The following is a 27,562-nucleotide window of genomic DNA, read 5'->3' as shown; positions in this document are numbered from 1 at the left end:
CTGAGAATGGGAGGGGGAGTTGAAGTGCTCGGCCACCAGGAGATCAGTTTGGTTAATGCGGACCGAGCGCAGGTGTTCACAGACTTGGAAAGATTATACAAGACTTGGGAAGAGGAAAGGAAGATACAAGATGCCATGGAAAGGAAAATACTATACCTAAAGAGACACATTAACATTCACATTTAGGTCAATGATTCAGTCCATGAACCACAAAGAAGTGCAAGTAACAAACCTTTCCAAATGGCGTATTGACAATTTGCTCACACTTTTCCTCCAAAATATCCATGTCACACAGCCCTGAGCCACCAATAATTCCAATCTGCAATTTGAGAAAAACAGAAGTTGAAATTAATTATATTCGCACCATCATTCACTGAGAACCTTTATCAATTTGTTCAGCCAGATCTATACAAGTGCCTGTGGAGAGAAGCATGCAGGCTCTCCGTAGTTAATTCCTGCATAAACCGGCTTTTCCTTTAAGCAGTACAACAACAAAAATGGCATTAACAGACAGTACTTTCTCAAATTGAATGAATTAATTTTATCATCTACGTCTTAAATCCCCTCCCTGAAATATTTTATGGCGATGCATCATGCATGGTTCATTTCATCTAAAGGGACCGTACACCAGAGCCGAGATCACCAAATCTCATTAGCCGAGCTGCGACATGCAACTGATGCTGGTGTTTGCACAAGTTCAGAGCCCATTCCAGTCGCTGTAACGTACAAGAGGCTTTATATTCAACATTCATAAGACTAATGTCCTCGACCAACCTGTCCCTGATGAATCATGCTAACCTCCAACAATATTCATGACAAGTGCCTTGAAAGAAAATAGACCACATCCCATATTCTTGGAGTGACCACCCAGAGAAGGGGTACCTTGAAATTTACTATCACTTTCAAAATGCCAACAAACCCTTTGGTCAGTTGTAAATATTTAAAGCTCAAGACCGTGTACATGGCATAAAACATGATCTACTGGGCAGCAGTGATCCCTGTTTTTGTGCATGCTTCGGAGATCTGAGCTACCTGTAACAAGCATCTCAATGCACTGGAAAAACATCACCAATGATATTGCAGCAAAATCCCCCAAATGCACCAAAACAATAAGTATACAATAATCAGCCTGAAGAAGGGTCCCAACCTGAAACATCGCCTATCCATGGTCTCCAGGGATGCTGCCTGACCTGCTGAGTTACCCCAGCACTTTGCGTCTTTTTTTGTAAACCAGCAGTTCCTCATTTCTACAGTGAACTAATGTCAGTGTTCCTACCCAGGCTAATGTTGCTTGTATCAAGGCCCCGGTTGCACTCAGTCATCTATGTTCGCCAGGACTTGCTCATCACAAATTCCTGAAATCACTGATCAGATTCCTTGCTCTGCATGGAACAGGATGATCAAGCAGAGAGAGGAAAAGATTCAAGAATGTGCACAAAGCCTCTCGAAGAAATAAATCATCACCACATTCCTGGAAATCCATGGCTCAAACCCCCTCAAAGTGGTGAAGGTGCATTTAGCATGCAATTTGGAAACACAAGTCCATACATTATGAGTGTAGCCAGGCTTTGGATAAGTGGCAGAATGAAAGCACCACCACAAAAAGCCACCCACCTGCTGACCCCACCTGCCCCCTCTGCAGAAAAGTCCATTTCCATAAGGGAAAGTCCATTTCCACAAGCCACTGCAGAACCTATAAACATTGAAGAGAGTTTTTTGATGATGTGACCAAAAAGGTTCATGAGGGCAGAGTATATATATATATATATATATATATAACGTCTACTGCTCTGCCCTCGTGAACCTTTTTGGTCACATCATCAAAAAACTCAGATTTGTGAAACACAACAGCCCATGTAAAAAACCGTGCTAACTATCCTTAATCAGTCCATCTAAATGCATGTTTATCCTGTCCCTCAGAATACTCTCTATTTATCCCCAACCTTGAGAAGGACTATCCGAAAGGAAGAGTACAATTGCAGTAAGGCATTCTAGCTGCAGTAGTCAAAATCGCTTGCTAAGGAAGCCAATCCACCATTTGTATTCTTGACTGCTTGCTCCATTGTATGTTTGTTTTCAATGACTGGTGTACAAGGGAATGTAGAGTCCCTTTTTCGTGAATATTTCCAAATTTATCATCATGTAAATAATACTCTATTTTGTAATTCCAATGGATAAATGCACATTTATCCATGAAATTCTGCTTCAGCCAAGTATTTTATCTGCTCACTCGTCTCGTCTAAATCTCTTGAAGACCGATTCCTCCCCATAATACGCATTAGTTTTGTACCATTGGACAAGAAGACTGATTTACTCCTATCTTGGTTCTTTTCTGTCAAGCAATTTTAAATCATGTCTGTATATTATTCAAATTCCCTGTATTTTAATTTAATGGCATCTTAAAGTCCAAATGCATTACCAACATCTTTATCTACAAAAATGCCCGTAGGGTCATCAAACATGATTTATTTTTCAGAAATCCATGTTGATTTTCCGTTGATATTTTCTAAATGATCTGTTATCACATTCTAAACATATACTCTAGCATTTTCCTTGCTACTGATGTTGGGGTAATAGGTTCGTGGTTCCCCATTTTATCTTCCTCTTTAAAAAAAAGTATTTCCTCACCTCTAACCTGAATGAATGAACCCATAACCTATAGTTTTGTAAAATAACAGACAATACATCCTCTCTTTACATGGCTGTTTGCTCCAGCATTTTACCATTTTAAAATAATTTGTTGCAATGTTTACCCAATGTTTTTGCCATCACTGGCATCACTATGAACACCTTTATCTCATAATGCAAAGCAAATAAATGTCCTACAGATTTATTTTTTCACGGAGTAGGGACTTAGAAGTCAATCTCAGACAAGGGATGGGTGTAACCCAGAAAATCCTGAAACTCTTTTGCTGAACATCGAGTCATCTTTTCATGGAGAAGTGCAATGAGAAAAACAATGTCAGATAGCCAAAAATGCCATATTTTGAACCTAAGGTCTACAAATGCTTCAGATCCATTGTGAAAGGTAGCAGCAGTTTAAATGTGGAATATGTTACAACAATTTGCACTCAGAAAAATCCCAAATAACAAGTAGCGTCATAACACTGCATGTGTTTCACACATGTTCCAATTGGTGAAGAAAGCATCCAATGGTTTAAGATTAAGATTACCATTTTAGGTCAAGTCAATTGTTTCCAAGACAATATTGAATGAAAGATGGAATTTTAGCAGTACCATTGAGTTTCAAGTGCATGCATGCAATTTCAAATTTTGACATGGATTCACTCAATCCTGGAAAGAGTAGTTTAAAAGATATTTGAAAGAATACTAGACTGAGGTGGACCAGTTAGGTCCAAATCTCTCCTGGGACAACCCTCCCCCAACTGACGACCCTGCGGGCCCGGCAACCCTCCCCAACTGACGAAGCCCGTTGCCAGGCGGGGAGTGTCCACTGGGGCTGTGGGCGAGCGAGGGGGGACAGGGAAGGGGAGAGCGTGCCACTCATCTCCACCCCTTGCCGCCAGTGCTGCAGCCAGAGTGAGCCGTCGATCCAAAGCCTCTCCTGCATTGGTCTAGCACCCTCCCCTCCCCTACTCCATCCCCCTTATCCCCCTCCTCCCTCCCTCATCCACTCACCCACCCATTCCATCCCCCTCATCCCCAGTCCTCCCCTCCCCCACTCACCTACTCCATCCTCCCCTCAACCCCCCTTAAAACTCCCCAAAACCTCTCCTGCATTGGTCTAGCAACTCCTGGAATATTTATGATTAACTGATAGCATTGCTTTTAGTTAATTTGGAAAACGATTTGTCCTTAATTGCACGTCTATCGCCCCCAGGTGGTCAAAAAGCCATTCGCTCCCCAACCTTATAGAAAATCGAGAAAATGGCCGCCACTGAAATCAATAGAAAATGGAGCCAGTTGTGACGAGATCGAATTGCTGGAAGGCCAATCCTGTATGAATGACAGATTCGATTGAATTTCTTGATATTCAGTTCAAAGAGTTACAAAGCATGACTTAACTACAGCATTTCATTGACCTCATAACTATAGAGATCTTAACCTATTGCAGAGCAAGATCCATCACAGAAGCGAACTCTGTCACCATTGATCTTTCATTTTGTTACAAGCAATTAACAGTGTAGAACATCTTCAAGGTATGACTGCAAACTAGGGGCACAACTTATCAAGAGTGTCTGATGCTGTCTTCGCAGGAGACAATTTTGAAAAGACATCCTTAAAGAAGATATAGACTAACGGCCAGAGAATTCCCGATTAGAGAGAATAAATGTCTTTGGCATTCTTGTTCTCCCCTTAGTGGCCTGTTTAAGAATAGCACAGCATAAACCAAGGAGCTGATTGGTTACATTATGAAGCCAATCCACAGAAGCAAAAGGAGAATTTTTTCCAGTTTTTCTGTTCCTTGCTCAGTTGAAAGCAATCAATGAACAGTCAACTGATATCCAGCTTCACTAACAGTGTGCAGAGGGACTGCATATTTGCTGTGATCGCACAAAACCATGTTTTTCTACATTCTTTATTTTTTCCCCATCATTTTCCCCCTCCTAAAAACACACCATGAAAATTAGACCGAATTGCATTAACCAAACCACAATTATCTATCTATCTATCTATATATTACTAAAACACTCATCTTGTTTGTCCCGTTTGTGCGTTTCTTGTGTTCCGATTATTTCCTTCACCCACACACACACGATAGCGCGACAATTTTACTCACTTTTGTCCTGGGCACACGCGCTATCCAAGTTTCATTTAAATTGGTTTTATATTTTTAAAGTTAGAGAGATTTTAAAGTTTTTAAATTACCTTATTAAATCGATTGCTTGCCGCGTTCAGCGTGTAACATCACAATAGGACGGACCCGCCCGAGTGAGCCAATGAGGGACGCTCAGTTGGGTCCCGTTCATCTAATACTTACGTGTCCGCGCCTTTGCGTTGGGTCCCGTTAATCTGATATTTACGTGTCGCCAAAGGCACCGCGCCTGCGCAGTTGGAGCCCGTTGATCTAATAATTACGTAAGATGGCCGCCGGATCTGCGCCTGCGTAGAACACAACCGGTCCGCGCCCTCGCAGTTGGGGCCCGTTGATCTGATACTTACGTAAGATGGCCGTTGGATCCACGGGTGGCAGAACCCAACGGGTCTGAACGGGATAGGGTGGGGAGAGGATGCTTGACCAATGCAGGAGAGGTTTGGGGGAGTTTTAATGCAGGTTGAGGGGGGGGGGGGTGGTGTGGGTGAAGGGGAGGGGAGGAGGGGGACATGAGGGGGGATGGAGTGGGGATAAGGGGGGTTGAGGGGGGATGCTGTGGGTGAGTGAATGAGTGGGGGGGGAGTGGAGAACGCTAGACCAATGCATGAGATGCTTTGGGTCGACGGATCGTTCTGGCTGCAGCGTTGGCAGCACGGGGCCGAGGTGAGTGGCTCCCTCTCCCCTTCCCTGTCCCCCTCCCCCTCCCACGACCCCTAGGGACACTCCCCGCCCGGCAACGGGCTTAGTCAGTTGGAGAGGGTTGCCAGGCCCGCAGGATCGTCAGTTGGGGGAGGGTTGCCCCAGGAGAGGCTCACAGGAGAGATTTGGACCCAACAGGTCCACCTCAGTCTAGTAAGACATATAAATCTGAAGCTATCTAACTTGCTCTACCACTGAAGAAGATATAACTGATCTGGCTGGATCTTGGTATATTATTGTCAAGTGTACCAAGCTACAATGTAAAACTTTGTTTTGCATGCAATGCGGGTAAATCATACCACACATCATACAAAAAGGTAGTGCAAGGTACATACAATCATACATCAAGGTAATGCAAGAGGGAAAAAGAAACAGAACATAGAATTTCATGTTACAGCTACAGAGAAAGTGCAGAAAACAAAGGTGCATGGTCCACACCACGGTAGAATGGAAGGTCAGGAATTCAGGATATGTGAGATCCATTCAAGAGTCTGATAGTAATGGGAAGGAATCTGTTCTTCAATCTGGTGCCACATTATTTCAGGCTTCTGTATCTTATGCACGAAGGGAGATTGGCAAACAGAGAATGATTGGGGTGTGGATGTAATTAATAAAGAGGGGCACTGGTTTGCGTGATGCACAGGGCTACGCCCATAACTTTCTACAACTTGTAGCCATCTTGGACAGAGCAGTTTCCATACAAGGCTGTGGCATATCCAGATAGAATGCTTTCTAATGCGCATCTGCAGAAATTGGTACGTTTTTGAAGATGCCGAATTTTGTTAGCCTTCTGAGGAAGTAGACTCATAGATGTACTTTCTTGTCCATAGTTACGTTCAACAGAGTCTGATATAGACATCCTTGCTATCCAGATGTTCCAGGGATGAGTAACGGGGCTTGGGAAATGGCATTCGCCATGATCACATTGAATGGTGGTGCTGGCTCGAAGGGCCGAATGGCCTACTCCTGCACCTATTGTCTGTTGACTCAGTGCACATCATTGTCAGCCTCACAGACAGTCTTTATCCACTGTCATTCGCCTACCAGAGGACTTCCACTTGACAAAACTGATTCAACTGTTACTGGAAAACAGACGCTTCTATGTTGAGCTAAATTGAGCTATATTAACCTCAGGGCAGAGTCCTTGCTGTTCAATGTATACACTAATGATCAGTCAATGTTCCCAGGGACGAGAAGCTACATTTACGCTGACGACCTTGGAATAGCAGCCCAGGGCAATCACATAGATCAGGTAGAAGCCACCCTCCCATCATCCTTAGATAACTTGACAAACTACTACAAGGACAATCAACTGAAGGCAAACCCTGCTAAGACCCAGGTTAGCCTGTTCGTAATCGCGAAGCCGGGAGGAAGCTGTCCTTAACATGGAATGGTGTCCCTTTGAGACACTGTTACTACCCTGTTTATCTTGAGGTCACTCTGGACCGAACCCTTTCCTTCAAGCAACACATCGAAAAGGTGAAGGGCAAAGTGAGGATGAGGAACAGCCTCCTACGCAAGCTAACAAGCTAGTCGTGGGATACCAATGCATCCACACTGCGGTCAAGTGCTCTTGCGCTGTGCTAGTCTGCTGTAGGGTATGCTTGTCCTGTCTGGGAGAGATCATCTCATGTGAAGAAAGTTGATGCCGCCCTTAACGACAGCTGCAGGTGCATCACTGGCTGCCTAAAACCAACAGATGTGGATAGCTTGGATGTCTTGGCCGGTATTGCTCCACCAGGAATCCGCAGATCAGTTGCCGGTAGAACTGAACGTAGTAGGCAAGTTGGGGACACCCACCATTCCGGTCACTCCCATTACCCAGCCCCAAACCGCCTGACTTCGAGAAAGAGCTTCCTTCACACAGTCCAGCCACTGTCACAGTCTCCTCAAGCAACCAGACTAGCGTTTTGGGAAAAGAAACACAGTGAAAAACACCACCACGAAAACCTGCCAATCCCAACCAAGGAACAGCTACCACCTGGTCACAGGTGTGACTGGAAGACCTGGAAGTCCCTCAATAGGCTTCGTACAGGGATGGGTCGATGCAAGACCAATATGGGTAAATGGGGCTCTGCAGATGCAGCAGACACAGAATGTGAATGTGGAACATCTGTACAATCCATGCCACACCTACGAAGGTGCCCATTTCTTGGTGAACAATGCTGCCTGGAAGATCTAGCGGTGGCAAACGAGAAGGCTGTCCACTGTGCAAGAGCCAAGCTGAACATTTGAAACATAGATTATGGACAAGAAAGAAGATTCGCCTACCACTGCAATATGACCAGCATCTCGAAGCACCATAATGATGGATTGTAGAGCTACCAGGTGGGTAGCCATAAAGGCACACTACCTTGTTTTCCTTTGGCACCAAGATGATGGTCTGCTTAAAGCAAGTGGGAACCTCAGACTGGAGTAAGGAGAGATTAAAGATGCCCCACTGCACAAAAGGAGATTGTTCAATCTCTCATCTTCCTGCTACCTATTTCAATGAACTGTCCATGTCCATTCATCATTCCCCATATGCTTGCATTTGTCAAATGTTCATCCAGATATATTTTCTAAGTTACAACTAAAATTACTATGGTGTTTCAAACAGAGCACCATAACTCATTAACCTCTCATCTGGTGTATTATGTTAAAACTATGTCCTCTGGTCCTGGTGGAGACTATTTCCCGAGTGCCATATGTATTTATCACAATTTTGTTTGGCAGGACTTCTCAACAAACCCTGGCATTGCTCCGTCACACACAGAACATGCAGAGCAGTTGATGCCAGCGGATTTGATCAATTTCAGGAGTACTAACTATATTGACTTTTCTCCCCTTACACTACAAAGAAATAACTTAAACATTTATTTTCTTCTCTTCTCTCATTTATTTTCTTCTCTCAGGTAGCCTTCAAGATCTAACCAATAAATGCACTGATTTCAATACAATAGTTATAAAAACACCTTATATTCTTGAAAAAGATACCCACCTACCTTGACTCCTCCACACATGACACCCCCTATTTAAATTGACAGCAGGCACAAACACAATTGGCTTTAAGACTATTATTTAATTAGATTTCTGTCTCCCTTTGAAAGGCACACTGTTACAGATGGTGAACAGTATGTAGTGCCATGTTTTCTGCTATATACATATATCATCCATATGTTTTTGACAGATCATGATTTCCTAAACAGAGAAACATAGAAAATAGGTGCAGGAGTAGGCCATTCGGCCCCTCACCGCCATTCAATACGATCATGGCTGATCATCCAGCTCAGTAGCCTGTACCTGCCTTCTCTCCATACCCCCTGATCCCTTTAGCAAAAAGGGCCACATCTAACTCCCTCTTAAATATAGCCAATGAACTGGCCTCAACTACCTTCTGTGGCAGAGAATTCCACAGACTCACCACTCTCTGTGTGAAGAAATGTTTTCTCATCTCGGTCTTAAAAGACTTCCCCCTTATCCTTAAGCTGTGACCCCTGGTTCTGGACTCCCCCAACATCGGGAACAATCTTCCCGCATCTAGCCTCTCCAACCCCTTAAGAATTTTATATGTTTCTATAAGATCCCCCCTCAGTCTTCTAAATTCCAGCGAGTACAAGCCCAGTCTATCCAGTCTTTCCTCATATGCAAGTCCCGCCATCCCAGGGATTAATCTGGTGAACCTTCTCTGTACTCCCTCTAAGGCAAGAACGTCTTTCCTCAGGTTAGGAGACCAAAACTGCACACAATACTCCAGGTGCGGTCTCACCAAGGCCCTGTACAACTGCAGCAGAACCTCCCTGCTCCTAAACTCAAATCCTCTTGCTATGAATGCCAACATACCATTCGCTTTCTTCACTGCTTGCAAGGGAGAAAAAGGGAAAAAAAACTGAAACAAGGGAGAAAAATCCTGCTTATTTAACAGAAAAACATTAAATAGAAAGATAAGCAAAGAAAAACACCTTTCCAATTGCATGGTTTTGCATGCAATTGGAAACAAAAGTTCAACTAAACAAAATCATTTTCCATGGCACCTGCAAATGCACTTTAAGTACTCAAACTAAAAGGGTCAATAATTGTTTTGCTCAGAGCCTTACTGGAAGTAAGGTTTCTCCTTTGTATGATATATCAGTCAAAGGTGATCACTCAATACACAAAAGCATGGCATTTCCCATCCAATTTCTATGGAACCGAGTCCATAGCATTGAAACAAGCCAATCAGCCTTAGTATATATACCAGCATTTACACTCATCACTTTACACAATTAGCATATTATTTATATTGCCTCTTGCTTCATGCACTCTATCCTCTCCTTGAATGCATCTATTATTAAAATAGTCACTTTCACACATGCCTACCACATATTAAAGAATCCAATTAAAACACAAAGTACGTGCTATAATACCAAGAATTCCTCTTGACTGTCACTAAAACAAAGGAGCTGATTGTGGACTTCAGAAGGGCTAAACATCCAAGGACGTACACGCCACTGGAGATAAATGGGTCTATTGTGGATAGGGTGAGCAGTTTTAAATACTTGGGAGTCCGCATCGCAGAGGATCTGACGTGGGCAACGCACATTGCCGCACTGGTGGGTAAGGCTAAGCAGCGCCTTTACCACCTTAGACAACTGAGGAAATTCAGAGTGTCTCTGAGGATCCTTCATTGCTTCTACTCTGGGGCTGTAGAGAGCATCCTGTCCGACAACATTACAGTTTTGTTTTGGGAACAGCTCTGCCCAGGACAGGATGGCCCTGCAGAGAGTAGTGCGTTCGGCAGAACGCACCATAAGAACTACACTCGTCCCCCTGCAGGACCTATACATCAGGAGGTGCAGATCCAGAGCAAGCAAGATCATGAGGGACCCCTGCCACCCCAGTAACGGACTGTTCCAGATGCTACGATCAGGCAAACACCTCCGCTGTCACGCTGTGAAAACGAAGAGGATGAGACGGAGCTTCTTCCCACAGGCCATCAGGACTGTCAACTTTTATAACCCCAGAGACTAAATTTTTGTCGACACTAATAGTAACTTATTAACTTTATTTATATGCTGTAACTGTAATTCTTTTTGTGCACAACCCGCAGGCATTGCCACTTTCATTTCACTGCACATCGTGTATGTGTATGTGACAAATAAATTTAACTTGACTTGAAGATATGTGCTCATCCAAGAAAACCAAGCCCAAAGCCAAAGTACAATCTAACTGATTATGCCAACTTATGCTAAGAAATAATTAACTCCATCTGCAATAATCAGCTACCTACATGTTGAATTGAATAAATTTGATTTGCCAAATATGCATACATACAAGGAATTTGTCTTGGTGCTTTGCTCGCAAATAACAACACGATATACAATAGACAATTTAAAATAAAACATTATAATTTAAACATATGAAGAATGAAATAAAATACCAGAGCAAAAGGAGGCTACAGACTTTTGGTTGTTGAGTAGAGCACTATGGCACTATCTATAGCATAGAAACAAGCCAGTCATCTTCAGTATATATACCAGCATTTATACTCACTTCATTTTACACAATGGGCATATTATTTATATTGCCTCTTGTTTCACGCATTCTATCCTTTCCTTGATGGCATCATTATTAAAATAGCCAATTTCACACATCCCTACATTATAGCATTAATGCTGCCATCTAGTGATGTTTCAAATAATTCTCTTCCCTTTTTGCTTCACCAACAGCTACTTCATGTAGGGGGACCTGTGACTGCCAGCAATTATCTCCAAATGATCACATTTGTGCATAAACCTGAACTGTGTGCCAGTTGAACCGGATTGTGCACCAGAGATTCAAGACACATTATAAAAACTGTTGATTCTAGGCAAATGTTGCCACAACAATACAATTGTGTTTCCAAGAACAGGATAAGAATAGGGTAAATAAAAAAGCTGTTTGGATCAACATGGTCTTCACCGGGACAAATATTCTTTACTTCATACATAAATGACAGAGTTGAGAAAATTGGAGGAAACAAAAATCGAAATAGACAATAGACAGTAGGTGCAGGAGTAGGCCATTCGGCCCTTCGAGCCAACACCGCCATTCAATGTTGTAAATCTGTGGAATTATCTGCCTCAGAAGGCAGTGGAGGCCAATTCTCTGAATGCATTCAAGAGAGCTAGATAGAACTCTTAAGGATAGCGGAGTCAGGGGGTATGGGGAGAAGGCAGGAACAGGGTACTGATTGAGAATGATCAGCCATGATCACATTGAATGGTGGTGCTGGCTCGAAGGGCCAAATGGCCTACTCCTGCACCTATTGTCTATTGTCAAGGATTGGCCTAGTCACCCACAGTAGGAAATGTAACCGCAGATGAAACATTCCCCTCTCCAAGCGGGAGAATACCAAATCTTCACCATCATCTCCTGCAGATGGACATATGCCAACAATGGTACAGTGAAAACCTTTGTTTTGCATGCTACCCAAACAGATTAGATATACCATACATAGATACAATTTGTTCAAACTCAAGTACAATAGATAAGAGAGTGCAGAATTCAGTTCTCAACATTGTAATGCATCAGTTCCTTAGACAAAGTCTAATAGCCTCACTAGGATAGAGGTGAATCGAACAGTACCCTAGCTTATGGAAGGATAGTTCAGAAACATAATATCAGAGGGGAAGAAACTGTTCTCGTCCGATGGTGCATGATTTCAAGCTTCTGTAAGTTCTGTCGGATGGGAGCAGTGAGGAGGAGGAATGACAGGGGTGGGACAAGTCTTTGATTATGTTAGCTGTTTTACTGAGGCAACATGAAGGGTAGTTGGAGGCAGTTGTGGGAAGTCTGGTCTCTATGATGAACTGGACCTCTTTGTGATTTCTTGCAGTCTTGGGCAGAGCTGCTCCCAAACCAAGTAGTGATGCAACCCCACAGTAATCCACGACAGGTCACTGGTGATATTAACGCTAAGGAACTTGAAGCTCTCAACATCACACCATTGATGCCGATGGAGTCATGTACTCCACTGTGCTTGCTAAAGTCAATAAAGTTAATGTGCCGGTTATTTAAGAGGTGATAGAGGTTATTTAAGTCATTTAATAGAAAACAGACCCAATTGTTCAGGAAGTGTGAGACTGGAAAAGGAAGAAACCATTGAGGGAACTTGTAGAGGTCCTGAAGTACAAATATGAGAGGATTCTATTTAAGGGTGATGAAGGAAAGTTGGGTTGAGATCTTCTCATGCGTTAATGAATGTCAGGGGAAGCACCACCCGCACAACAGGATATTCCATGGAATTTAAAGATTTTAGAAATCAGTTTGAGGATATAAAAATATGGTACATATCATCTACTGTGATCATGATCAAACATTTAAAAGAGAAGATGAAGAGAAGGAATTCGATCAATGAATATCAATAGAGTTCATATGGCAGTGATAGCTTACAATAGATTCAATCTAATAACCATGAAAGGCAATTTAAAGAAAGCAAGCCAGCAAATTAAGATTGTCTTACTGCAGAGCAACTGTTAAACGCAATAACTATAGTTGGAAGATCTATAATGATTTCCTTAACTTCGGCAAGAAAAAGGAATAGTTTTTGACCCAAGGAAGCAAGTCATGAACATAACCCTGTCCTCATCGACAGAGTTGCTGTAGAGATTTTTGACATATTTAGATTCAAGATGGTCATTACCACAGATGCAGGAATAGAACAGGTCTGGTATTTGAGCTGGGATAACTACACTTTGAGCTGAGGCACAAGCTGGCCATTCTGAGGTCGGCTGTGGGAAGCATCCCAGGACACGGAGGCTGAGCGGTGGCCACGTGAGGCGAGGGACAGCATGTTTATAGCTCGATGTGAACAGATGGAGGCAACGGTGAAGTGGGCTGCTAGAGGCCTTGCAATAGCCATGGGGTTGAGTGGATCAGGCGCAACTCCTAGCAGAGGATTGAACATGGATGGATTGTGGATTGGACAGTGGATTGGACATGGCCTGCAGTAGCAGTGGAGGACATCAACAAAGCTAATGTTAGACCTTGCCAGGCCGACCCCTGCAACTACAGGCCAGTGCCGCTACTAGGACAATAGGCCTTTATAGCCAAGCTAAGACTACATTTTTACCAACTTTCGATTTGAATCTTACAAAATGGCAATGCTTGTGTACCATCTCAGTGCAATCCACATCCGATATGTCCTCATTCTTTAGGGAACAGGTGTTCCCCTCTTCTATCATAAATGAGGCCCTCACATGTGTCTCCTCGGTACCCCGCAGCTCCACTCTTGCTCCCTCTCCCCAGTTGCAACAAGGACAGAGACCCCTAGTCCTCACCTTTCACCCCATCAACCGTCACACAAAGCACATAATCCTCTGACATTTTCACCACCTCCAACAGGATCCCACCACTAGTCACATCTTCCCATCCCCACCCTTTTCCGCAGAGACTGTTCCCTCCGCAACTCCCTGGTTAATAACCCTTCCCACCCAAACCACCCCCTCCCCAGATATCTTCTCCTGCAACCGCAAGAGATGCAACTGTCCCTATAGCTCCTCCCTCGACAATGTCCAAAGGCTCTGACAGTCCTTTCAGATTAGGCAGAGGTTCACTTGCACCTCCTTCCAACCTCATCTACTGCATCCTTTGTTCCAGGTATGGACTCCTATATATCAGTGAGACAAAGCACAGACTGGGCAATTGTTTCGCTGAAAACCTTCGCTTAGTTCCCCTTGGTCTACACAATCTCCTGGTTGCTAAACACTTTAACTCGCCCTCCCATTCCCTTACTGACCTAGGCCTCCTCCACTGTCAGAGTGAGGCCAAACGCCATTTGGAGGAACAGCATCTCATATTTTGCTTTGGCAGCTTACAATGCCACAAAAGGCCGTGGAGGCAAGGTCAGTGGATATTTTTATGGCAGAGATAGATAGATTTTGATTAGTACAGGTGTCAGAGGTTATGGGGAGAAGGCAGGAGAATGGGGTTTCGATAAATCAGCCATGATTGAATAGCAGAATAAACTTAATGGGCTGAATGGCCTTTTCTGCTTTATGCTTTCTCCTGCACAACCGCCAACAGCTGGGCTATCTCGTGCAGGTTTCGCTCATGTGGGTACTGGTTGCAAAAAGGTTATTTAGATTTTTATGTGGACAAGTTTGGTGTACATCTGGTGGTGTCGGGAAGGATGTTCCACTCTGGGATATTCCATGGATCTATTTTTGTTTGTTCTAATTCTAGTATAAATGAAATAACCCGAGGACTGTCTTGTAAATTTCTGGGTATTGGATTTAATTAAGTGAGATATGTTTCTGGGGATGATGCCATGAGTCTCTTTGTAGGCAGTACATAAGTGAGATTTGGTGCGTCTTGACTCCATCGACTCCCAGCCAAGGCGATTTAACATATCAGAGACGCTTGACTGCTTGAGTAGTCATCACAAGCAAACCGTGCAGCCCGCCTCTGAACCTTGGACCGCTCTTTTGCGGTTGCAGCTCTTAGACTGTGGAACAGCATCCCACTCCCCATCAGAACTGCCCCGTCCATCGACTCCTTTAAATCCAGGCTCAAAACCTACTTCTATTCCCTAGCATTTGAGGCCCTCTGAGGGGGCGCTGTATACTGTTTATGTATGTGTTGTTAGGTTTGTGAGCTATTGCATGTTCTTTTTTAGTACCTGCACTGATGTACAGCACTTTGGTCAACGTGGGTTGTGTTTAAATGTGCTATACAAATAAAATTGACTTGACTTGACTTGTCAAGGGTGTCAATGTTATTTTTCTGGTGAGGGTCCCATATTGTCTGGCAATATTCCAACAGTAGGCGGACAAGTGTTTTGTACGCTACCTCCTTTGTTGGTTTGTCACAACCGGATAAATTTCTCCGGAGAAGGCACAAAGTTCTGTTTGCTTTTGTGGCAATCTGGTTTATGTGTCTGTTCCAGGCTAGGCCAGATGTTAGTTCAACTCCCAGGTATGGATGGTGATCAACTTCTTTAAGCAGGTTGTCTCCCGTCTTGTACCGGTTTATGATCGGCTTGACTTTGAGTAACTTTCATGGAAAAGCATTGGGTGTAATTGAAACCCATTTGTCAAATGGTTTCCCAATTGCAAAGATAGTTTATGTCATTTTGAAGAACCTTGGCATCTTCAGCAGCTTTGATCTCTCGGTACACAATGCAGTCGTCTGCGAAGAGTCTCAGCAAGGGTCCCAGCACCGTTCCCTATGGCATGCCGGACGGACTCAACTGGAGTTTATTGTGATGACACCATCTACTACAATCTATTGATGTCATTTGGTGAGGAATTAATCAATCCAGGAGCAGATGTTATTTCGGATGCCAACGTGGTGTAGCTTAGCCATAAACCTACGGTGGGGAACAGTGTCGAAGGCCTTGCTAAAGTCCATTATAATAAGATCGGCCTGTCCTGTTATCCAGGATTGTTTGCAGATCATTAACCAGGACAGAGAGCTGGGTCTCGCATGACCTGCCTTTGCGGAATCCATGCTGCTGGTCAGTTAGTATATTGTGTATTTCAAAATGCCTCATAACACGGCCATGAATAATGTGTTCAAGGGGTTTGCAGACAATTGAAGTCAAGGATACCGGACAATAATTGGCAGGATTTGAGCGGTCGCTCCTTTTGTAAATTGGAGAGTTGTTTGCATCACGCCAATCACACGGTAGTTCTTCAGAAGAAATTGATTTCTGGAATAATATCTGGAGGATTGGAGCAATGCTTGAAGAACATGATTTAAAAACAGGCAGTTATGCTGTCTGCGCCACAGGCTTTATAAGGATTCAATTCAGACAAAAATCTTTCAACTCCCTCTTTGGTGATGAGCAAGTCGCCAATATCTGGAACGCTACTAAGGCCATGATCTGGAAAATCAAATTGTTTTGTCTGGTAAAAACAGAGCAAAACTGACGACCAAGAGCTTTTGCTTTATCCTTTGCAGCTGAAATAATGGTATTATTTGCAACGGTTAATGTGCAAAGGTGCAAAGGTAAAACTCCACAGACTTCCTTTCGCTTGGATTTTATGAAGTTCCAGAATGGCCGGGTGTTTGCGGTTCTGAGGCTACCACTAATAACAACTCAGATGTAGGATTTATGGGCAATACGAATGTTCCTGTCAATGTGCTTGCGAAGTTGTCTAAAACTAGCCCAGCAAGCAGCAGCCATATTTTTTAAATTATTATATAGACAGTTCTTTCTGTTAATATCTCTCTTTATGGAACTGTTGACCCATGGGTAAGAAAAGCAACTGAAGCTCATCTTAGAATATGCTTCTCTATTGAACTAAAGAAAGCACTTTTAAAAGATATATATAATTCTTCAGTCAAGCTACTTTTAATCAAGTTATCAGTCAAATTGTCACAAAACTGTTCCATATCACTATCAACTCCTGCAAAGTTGGCTTTTGCATACAGGTAAACTTTGCGTCTTGGTGGTCTGGTGATCTTAGGTTTCAAAACCACTCCAACGACAACCATTTTGTGGGCACTGATACCACACTGGACTTTAACAAAGTTTGCAGCAGCAGGAGTGTTGGTAAGGCACAAGTCAAGAATATTGTTTTCTCTAGTAGTCTTTTTTACAAGCTGGTGGAGATTGTGATCATTAAAGATGTCTATCAAATACTTACTGATGGCAGGGTGTTGTCCACAAGGTTTAAAGGCTACGGATTCCCAAACAATATCAGGTACATTAAAATCGCCCAATAACCAAATACTTGCGTTTGGTGGTATTTTGGCAAGGGCAGTATCTAGTTCTTTAAAATAGTCTCCATCTGATGAGGAAGGCCTGTAAAAGGCCCCTATTTGCACAGGAGATACACCTTTAACACTAATGAGATCCATATCAGCTCACAGTCTGTCTGGAGATTGGTTTCAACAGATGCAACAAGGGTGTTCTTAATGGTTATTAAAACACCCCCCCCCCCCCCCCACCCCGCAGCATTTTGACGATCACGGCGAAAGAGATCAAGGTGCGACCCTTCACCAGTCGCGATGGAGTTGTTTAACCAGGACTCTGTACCTATCACCACTTTGGGGTCTTCCAGAGCCAAGACTGCTTCAAAATTGGGGAGTTTGGCCATGATACTGCAACAGCTTCGATGAGTTATTTTCAGGTTCATCACAGTTGACTTCTTACGCTTCAACCCTAGCTTGGATTTGGCCTTACTACATGACTTCTGGGGCTTGAATTTTAAAAAATGGGTTCTCCTAATTGAGCAGCGTCAGCACCAGAATGGTCATTGTTAGTTTCTAAAACACGAGAAGTCTTATTCAGTGGTTCAAAACTGTTTGAAAGTTCAAAGAATGACGTGGTAAAATTTGGCATGCCACAGTTTATTAACATCCAAGAGTATGAAGGATGGTTACTAAAAATGTCTTACATGTTGTCATCCATGTCTAAGCAAGATGCATGCAGCCAGCCATTACAATGCTCACATTCCATAGCTTTTTGGCCCCATTTGGCGGCTTTATAACAAAATTGGCAGCGGTACTTCAGCGGCCTAGGACCTGGATTCAGTTCAATATCTCCAGCCAGTAGTGCAGAAAGACAAATTTGGACCAGTGGTTTGTTTCTAGTGATACATTGTTGTTTCAATATTTTTGGTTGAGATCCAAATGCAGAATGGAACGAGTTCACGGTGACTTTGGTATTATAGACAGTGGGTGGGGCAGTCCAGTGGTCCAAAATCAAGAGTTGTGAAAGTTCAATGTCCACATCGTGTATTGTAAAAATCCAAAGGCATATAAATATGACTATGAATAGTAGGGTTGACCAATGCTCTCTCAGTAGATACGTCACAAATTGCACAAAATACACGCTGAGATTAAACACACCAAATTTAAAGAAAACAGTTAAAAGCCTGCCTCGACTAAAATAACCCACCTTGAGTAAAAAGCCCACCTCGACTCAAAAGCACAAGAGTAAAAAATCATAGTAAGCTAAAAATACGCCGCGTTAAAAAAAGCATACGAGTTAAAGCCTGCCTCCACTAAAAAATCCAACAAGTTAAAAACACACCTTGATTTTTAAAAAGCGAGTAAAGATGCTGCCTTGAGTTTTTTAAAAAACACCCCGAGTTAAAAACCCACCTTGAGTAAAAGAAAGCACGTAAAAAGCCCGCCTCGACCCAGCTCGAGTAAACATTACAACTCAAGTGAAAGAAAACACGAGTAAAAACCCATAACCTTCAAAACCCTTCAAACCCTTCAAAACAAAAACATTGGCAAGCCCTCTGAGCTCCCACCGAGCCATGGAAAAGCTAGTTCCACCCTAGTTGCTTCACTGGCAGTCATGTTGAATACGGGCTCAATCCGGGGAGGAGTGGCGCCGCTGAACTTCCCACAGTGGACCAGGCTCAGCTCCTGCAGGACACGTGAAGTGATGTTGTTCGCTCCCCGGCATGCCTCATGCTTGACCTTCCATCTACCATCATTTATTATCTTATGACAATACAGCAGTATATTGCAACCCAGCAGAATATTGATTTCTCTAATTTCAAGTAACCCTTCCTTGCATCCCCTCTCTCCATCCCCCACCCTCCCACCCTAGTCATCATACTCGTTTCACTGTCATCCTGTTGAGTTTTGCTGCCTGGATAACTCGTTAACATTTAGCCCACCACCAACAATGGACCAGCGTGTGCTCCAGCTTGCGTTGATCCTCCTTACTTTTTGCATATCTTTCATTCCTTTGTTCTATTTCTCTCATTTCCCTTGATTCTCAGTCCAAAGAAAGGGTGTCGTCCAGAAACGTCAACCATTCCTTCTCTCCAGAGATGCTGCCTGACCCAGTGATTTACTCCGCCACTGTGTCTATTTGAATTGGATTCATGCTTCTGTACCACGTCAGGCAGCATTGGTTATTTTATTGGCTGTCAAGGGTTTATAACTTATCAATTCACCCATTCAAATATTCTTGCCTCTAAGTATAGTTAAATGTCTTTTCAATTATATTGTGGATACAGTAGAGCTCTATTTTTTGCAAATGCCTAATCTCTGCTTCCATGACTTTTTTAAATAAAACAAAAAGAAATACAGCTCGTGGAGATGAAATTAAAATTAACAGAGAAAGCAAAGAACAGTTCATTTAATATAAGAAAATAACTGCAGATGCTGGTACAAATCGAAGGTATTTATTCACAAAATGCTGGAATAACTCAGCAGGTCAGGCAGCATGTCGGGAGAGAAGGAATGGGTGACTTTTCGGGTCGAGACCCTTCTTCAGACTGATGTCAGGGGGGCGGGACAAAGGAAGGATATAAGTGGAGACAGGAAGATAGAGGGAGATCTGGGAAGGGGAATAGAGGTCCAGAGGAACTATCTAAAGTTGGAGAAGTCGATGTTCATACCACTGGGCCGCAAGCTGCCCAGGCGAAATATGAGGTGCTGTTCCTCCAATTTCCGGTGGGCCTCACTATGGCACTGGAGGAGGCCCATGACAGAAAGGTCAGACTGGAAGGGGGAGTTGAAGTGCTCGGCCACCGGGAGATCAGATTGGCCAACGCGGACTGAGCGCAGGTGTTGAGCGAAGCGATCGCCGAGCCTGCGTTTGGTTTCGCCGATGTAAATAAGTTGACATCTGGAGCAGCGGATGCAATAGATGAGGTTGGAGGAGGTGCAGGTGAACCTCTGTCTCACCTGGAAAGACTGTTTGGGTCCTTGGATGGAGTTGAGGGGGGAGGTAAAGGGACAGGTGTTGCATCTCCTGCGGTTACAGGGGAAAGTGCCCGGGGATGGGGTGGTTTGGGTAGGAAGGGACGAGTGGACCAGGGAGTTATGGAGGGAACGGTCTCTGCGGAACGCTACATTTAATATGATCAACTGGCCAGATACAGAGTTGTTCTCTAGTGTAAATATTCAATCAGTTTAAAGATCACGAATATCCAAAGTTTAAAGATGTCAACTATCAACTTATCCAAGACGTTGAACAAAAATAATTGTTTGCAAACATTTTATATACGAAGAAATCGCAGAGTTGTGAACACTGCCCAGTCTGGCACACAGAATCTGCTTACTAAAATGGCGGTGAAATTTACCCATGACCCGCTACGGTTTTCAGAGTCGAGTGGTCTATCTTGCTCCTCTAGTAGCTTTGCGTTAAACCAACGCTTTCGAACCCCGCTAACAGTTCGCGGTGCTCATGCGCTCGCTCCAGTTCGCTCACTCTCTCGCGCCAAGTGGCGGAGGCGCCGCCGCCGCCGCCTGATGAATGGAACGGCTGAGTCGTGGCGTGCATCGAGTTCCGTGCACAAGCACACGGCGCATCGAGCTTCACACATGGTGCACGGAGACCCAATGTATTGCCATATATTATACATATAGACATGTTGCACCGACCACTCTAGAGTGCACCCACAAACAGACACCCAGCACAAACAGACACCCAACACGCACAAACAGACACCCAGCAGCTACACGACCACTAGAACACACACACACACGCAGACCCCCTACCTTCACCGATGCCATGTTAATTCCGCAAGGCTGGGTTTCCGGTTGCTGAGTTGGCACATTCAGACCCTGTCCGCCAATTGCTGCAGGGAGAGGGTGGACGAGTGGATGCTTTGCAAGTGATGAGAAGCTGTGTTTATTTATGAACGCCGGGACCTTTAGCTTCGGATAAAGAGCGAATAAATCTTCGATTAAACCGGAACCGAAACAAGACTTTGAATGGAACCGCGTCAACTAAACAAAGAAAAGAGGTTTTATGGATAAATGGTCATGTTAAAAACAAGTACAACTTTTGCCCGAGGGGGGAATAACCTTTCGCCCTGGACAATCCCCGGCTACAGAATTGAAATTGGGAATCAAAATGTCGTAGCTGGGCTATCCGCCCAGTGCCTGATCTTTGTAATTTTGTCTACAACAGGAGTTCAGCGTCTTACCTGCAATTTATTACTCGGCCAACTTCTACAAAAATCGATTGTCCAGTTTTTGTTTTGAACCCGCTGCACATTCAAATGTCCGCCTGCATTACAGTTGTAATTAGACGTCAAAAGTACTTCGACTGAAGTAACTTGGAATAGTCTTTTTTTCTGAAAAATGCTACGGAAATGCGCACTTGTTGTCACACTTTCTAATGTAACTGTAATCCTTTGCATTGCCACCATGATTGATAGTGTTGTCAAGAAAAATATGTTGCTTGTGGTATGAATTGGCAAACGCTGGCCTTGAAAATGTATGTGTTTAATACTTGTTGTTACCCTTTGTTGCTGCTGGTTACATTCCCTGTTTTAAAAAATATGTTGTCATCAGTTTGATACATTCAGTATTGCTAAGTTTTCAGGCTTTCTGTTAGCTTGATATACACTTTGGATGATTGACATACTGAAAATGTGAGCACAGTTTTATACACGAGGTTAATGTGCAATATGAATTTGTCAACATTCCTAACTTTCCATAGTGGTACTATGGTTCTTCCCTGGTGAATTGCCTGCCATTTAAAACATCCAATTTAAAACATATTTATTCTAAGACTGGCCCCTGGTTCTGGGCTCTCCCAACATTGGGAACATTTTTCCTGCATCTAGCTTGTCCAGTCCTTTTATAATTTTATATGTCTCTATAAGATCCCCTCTCATCCTTCTAAACTCCAGTGAAGACAAGCCTAGTCTTTTCAATCTTTCCTCAAGACGATGTCAGATCTTTCTTTTTTTTTGTTTTGGTCCTGTCATTGTTTCCCACTGGTCAGTTTGATAAATGTGGGGCTCTGGTGCTTTAACCTATTACAGGTAACATGTCCAACCTCCAGTGTGAAGCCTCCACCATCTCCATTGACTTTTGATGAAGATCAAATTTATGAAAATCCTGGAGAATAATCAGATTAAGAAATGGATGCACAAATGTGGTTTCTGGGCCTATGTTGATACTTTTCATCAAGAAAAGACCCATCTATTTAGTGCCAATCTTCTGCTCTTACGTCAAAGAACTAAAAATCTTGTCACTGCAAAGTCTCCTTTGAAATATGCTTGCATCACTCTTGCATCAGAGCTGACTGCATGAAAACTGTTTACCTTGTCTTTCTGGTTCTTACTCATTAATTATGAATTCAATACACTTAACTCCATTCAGACTACTCCACTCTTTATCTGAGAGATAATAATCCATTTGAGGTTATCAATAACAGCTACAAAACTCAACCCTGTTATTATAAAATTCCCCACAACATCCTCTATCTTCTCATCGTTTGTGTCTGTTTTAAGATCTAATAACTCTTTAATCAAACATTTCCTATATTTGAGAAAAGACTACTGAAGCCAATGTAAAGCACTTTGACACGTGCAGAGGTACTGAAAAAGACAACACGTCTTTATTTTCCTGACTGCCTTTTCAATTCTTTCAACTTTGCCCTCAAAATAAATGTTAAGAAATATGCAGAGCAAGTCCAAATTTCTTACACTGATTATCTCCACTGTCATTGTTTCTATTACCTTCTAAACATTCTAAATGCCTTCTCACCCTCTTTTTACTTTAAGGAATTGAACTGAATGGTTTGGTGAAAATCAAAATCTAGTTTGGACCTATACAAGCCTCCAGTAGTATGTTGATGTCCCTGCTTCCCCCTGGGGTTGTTGATGATGGTAATTATATAAGAAGATAACTGCAAATACTGGTACAAATCGAAGGTATTTATTCACAAAATGCTGGAGTAACTCAGCAGGTCAGGCAGCATCTCGGGAGAGAAGGAATTGGTGACGTTTCGGGTCGAGACCCTTCTTCAGACTGATGTCGGGGGCGGGCTGATGATGGTAATTGTTGTGAATGTTCATAATCTACAACAATAAAGTAGAAATGAATAGGTATCAGGGAAATCGACTACATTAAAAAACAATCTAGGGAAATTACTAAATATATTTGACGCATGATTCAGTGATTTTAAATAATCGCCTGTGTCAGCTATCCATTTGCAGTAAATATGAATTTAATGAACGAGTGGCGTTATTTGTGAACGAGTCTCGACCCGAAACATCGCCCAATCCTTCTTTCCAGAAGCCTGTCCCGCTGAGTTACTCTGGCATTTTGTGTCTATTTTCAGTTTACACCAGTATCGGCAGTTCCTTACTACACCACCCATTCCACTTACAGCTCAATACAGCATTTGATTTGTGAGCCCTTTCTTGATTAAAAAGTATCAACACAGGCCCAGAAAGCACATTTGTGCATCTACTTCACAAATCTGCCTGCCAGAAAAGGAAACAAAAAACTATATATCAAGAATTTTTGATAAGTACACATTCTTTTCTGCCAATATTGGGACAAAGTTTTTGCTTTAAACATGGCAAGTCAGGATTTGAATATCTAATATTTGTCAAAATATGATGTTGAAATAGACTACCCTGCTTATTTGGTGAAATAGGTAAAAAATAAAAATACAGCTTCATGTATTTTTTTTAAATTTAACGCTCTCACTAAACAGCATTAGTCTGAAGACTTTGGTCAGAACTTTGATTGAAGCAGTAGTTGACCTGAACCATTGTTTCCCTCTTTTTAACCTGAGCCTTCAACTTCCTCCTCGGCAGACCTCAAACAGTGTGGATCAGTAACATTATCTCTTCCTCACTGACCATCAACACAGGTGTATGTGATGACTACATGCTCCACCCCCTTGTCTGTGACTATACCCATGACTGTGTGGCTAAGCACAGCTTGAGTGTCATCTGTATATTCAGCGTTTATGGGCGTTATCATCTCTATGACCTGTCCTGGGCCCAGTAATCACAAAGAAGGTTCACCAAGTCTTCGACTTAGAAACCTAAAGAGATTTGGTACATCTCCAAATATTCTGACAAACTTTGCAGCTGTACTATAGAAAGTATTTTGCCTGGTTGCATCACGGCCTGCTATTGCAATTCCAATACACAGGAATGCAAGTGGTAGACTCGTATTGATCCATCATGAGCTCAGCACTGCCCTCTATCAAAAGCATCTACTTGAGGCAAATCTGTCATCAGGGAACCCCATAATCCGTGTTAAGCCTTCTTCTCACTGCTACTATCGGGCAGAATAATTTTTTCCAAAAATAAACAATTCAAAAATTTCAAAAATATGCAAAACAAAAGGTGCAAAAATACATCATCCATACTCAGAGTTATACATTCAATATTGTCCTACTTGGTGGTGTTTACACTTATCTTTAAACAACAAAACACCTTTGCCACTCATGTGTCCGCCTGGGGTGATAACCCAGCCCGTGTTTCAGGAGTGTCCCTACCGGACTCTGCCCCTCAATATTCAGCAGTGAAATGGCTACACTGTGGTTCACCTTCACACCACCATGGTATTGCCAAGCTTCAGTGCGCCCCATAGCAGGTACTCCCACAGTCTGGAATGGGCCATTTGGCAACCTACCCTGATGAATGTCTCACAGGAGATATGAAAGCCTGAGGTCCCACACCGACACCACCCAGTTAGTTTCCTACATTTATCAGGTCTTAACCAACCTACAAAACCCGAATCCTACTAGAACCAACCTCTTGTACTACTATAGACTTGTTTTTTTCTAATTATGCTTTTGTACTAATGACTGCACTTATTAGAATTTTTAATAACCTGATGGCTGTAAGGAAGAAGCTATTTCTGAACTTGGACGTTACAATTTTTACGCTCCTATACCTTCTTTTCGATGGCAGCGGTGAAATGAGTGTGTGGCCAGGGTGGTGTGGGTCTCTGATTATTCTGGCTACCTTTCTGAAGCAGCAACTCTGGTAAATCCCTTCGATGGTGGGGAGGTCATGGGGAATGATGTACTGGGCAGTGTTCACAACATTTTGCAGTCTTAATAATATCAATAACTGGAGGAAGGACAGGAGAAAGCAATAAAATAAAAAAGTATTCCAGAACTGATGCAGATAACAACAGTTGCTGGAAATCTAAAACTACAGGCGATTGCAGTGAGAGCCCAGACTGTCATCACTGAAGTGCACCTCTGTTCAGATTGAAAGGGTGATCCCAAGCTCCCAGTTGCCCATTGCTTTAATTCTACAGCCCACTCCCACTGTGAATTTCATTTCCTACAGTATTCTAATGAGGCCTACCATATTCCTGGACAGTACTTCATCTTCCATTTAATCACACTTCCGCCTTGGGGCGGAATTGCATGCAATTACATCAGGAATCGAACCGTTCCAATTCACATCAGCGCAAAATGACTGGATGTGCAGCAGGTTAGATATCTTCTGTGGGGAGGAGTAAGGTTGGGTTTTAAGTTGTTGATCTATCAAGGGAAAATCCTGTTGACCCATGATTTTGTCTGGTTTTCGCAATGGATGCAGCTGGCCAACAGAGTGTATCCAGCATTCTGTATTTTTATTTCATGTTTGCAGCATTTGTATTTTTTAAATTTGCTTTTAAATCCCCTGACCAGTTCTGATTGAACACACGTTTCTCTTTCTACAAATCCGCCCTGACCTATTGGCTTTTCCCAGAATTCTCCTTTATTTCAGATTTCCAGCAACTACTGAAGTCGAGTTCTCATGAGGGGAAGCCAGAAAGTTTTGTAGAGTACCTCATAAGATCATGAGATCATAAGATACCTGAAGAATCTTTTGTAATTCTTAGAGGAGCAAACAAGTCTGATGACAAGGAATAAAATAGTCTCGATCCTACATCTCCCATGTTCATCTAAACAACCTTCCCCATCATCCTCCCTCAAATTTCTTCAACCTAGTAGTCTGGAGGAGAGGTTTTTCTTTCCAAATAAAACATAGAGTGAAAAGGAAAGAAGTAAACTAACTGGCTAGTCCATCAGATAATTAGAAGTATTCCAAATGTGACTGCTTGCACCAAATGTTAATAAAGCAATTTGTCTTTCTAAATTATGCAACCTCTGTTTAAAGGTAGATCTGGTTTAAAGGTGTGAAGAAAAGCAATCACCACACCACTAAACAATCTTAAGTCCTCAGTTTCCTCGAAGAGGATAAAGCAATGCCTAACATCCAGTATATTTTATGGTTTAAGCCCATAGCTAGTTGTCTCCTGGCTGTTAAACTAGAAAACTGGAGCAACATAGCCCTTTATTCCATTCCACTTGTTTTTCTTTGAGTCTTCTCCCGGTGCTGTACAAAAATACATCCTGACAGTAGAATTGCTGTCTATAATCATGAATGAGGACACAGGAATTCATAATTCATTTGGCAGCCTCACCATTCTTTTCACACTTATTGTATACTGGAGTGGACTTAAGGCCACGTCGCTTATGCCTCCTGTCTCCGATATTGTTCGTAATATTAGAGCCAGTCTATGATAAGTCGCATAAATTTTCAATATCAAGTCACATACATCACAACTTGCAAAAGGGATACCAATTAAAATATGAATTGTAGGTGTTCCTTTAAAAAGAAAATCACTATTTTATTCAGGAATTCATTTTTTAAAAGCATGAGCTGTAGTTGTGATCTTTTGCAGATTTGCATTACAACAATGGAAAGCTACTTTTTTGCAGCATAGTAGGCAATGTTAGCCCATGATGCACTGCAGATTACATTCTTCCAATGTAATTTTTATTTAAACAAAAACCTGTTGAAAGGTGAGTGGGCTGTGTGAAATGTATTTGTTTGAAAATTAATGTTTGAGAAGTTAGAACACAGTCACATATGTTTCTTATTTGACAGTTTTTGCCCAGAGCCAAAAAAGTCTCCTTTAAGTTTATGTTGGCACTGGATCAGAGAAACTATTACCTCCTCATTATTATCATGACACTCGACTAGTCCATTTATTACCTGTACTATCTGAATCTGCAAACATCACCTGAAGTGTCTTTTATAAAAGTTGTGCCATTTAAGCAGTTTAATAATTTCAAAATATCTACTAATGCAAAGGAGTCACTAGCAATCTCCCACTTCATTAAGCCCAGTCCATGCAGTACTTTAGGAGACTTGAGATATTTTCATTTGTAATCAGAACTCAAGATCATCCTCTTAAATTATTACTTTGAGTTCTATGTTTATTTTAAGCATTGCCATATATATAATTTGCTGTTAAAAGCTAAATCTTTCAAAGTACTAAAGTCAATTTTGTACTTCATAGCTCAGTTTTAATGCATTATAATTGTACAACATCATCAAATTAAATGAACGTACAACTCTACCACAAAACAAAATGTTGATTTGGTGATAAAAAGCTAAG

At 42.5% G+C, this 27,562-nt stretch overlaps 1 protein-coding gene across 5 annotated transcripts in view; it reads right to left on the bottom strand.

Moving 5' to 3' along the window:
• Positions 1–21,549, bottom strand: part of mtap (methylthioadenosine phosphorylase) — a 100,664-nt gene extending 79,115 nt beyond the window's left edge. For 2 of the 5 annotated variants that reach the window (XM_078396043.1, XM_078396047.1), the window contains exons 1-3: positions 21,325–21,549; positions 20,894–21,124; positions 234–319 (exon numbers count right to left, since the gene is read on the bottom strand). In XM_078396043.1, the coding sequence (XP_078252169.1) occupies positions 234–319; positions 20,894–21,124; positions 21,325–21,549 (542 nt within the window). Of the gene's footprint in view, positions 1–232; positions 320–20,893; positions 21,125–21,324 lie in introns of all 5 variants that reach the window. The other 3 variants (XM_078396044.1, XM_078396048.1, XM_078396046.1) reach the window with 2 other exon arrangements.
• Between the last annotated feature and the right edge of the window lie 6,013 nt (positions 21,550–27,562).

The sequence above is a fragment of the Rhinoraja longicauda genome, chromosome 3 (genome assembly GCF_053455715.1).
Source record: "Rhinoraja longicauda isolate Sanriku21f chromosome 3, sRhiLon1.1, whole genome shotgun sequence".
NCBI classification, from domain to species: Eukaryota; Metazoa; Chordata; class Chondrichthyes; order Rajiformes; family Arhynchobatidae; genus Rhinoraja; species Rhinoraja longicauda.
This window is presented reverse-complemented; position numbering and strand designations above follow the sequence as displayed.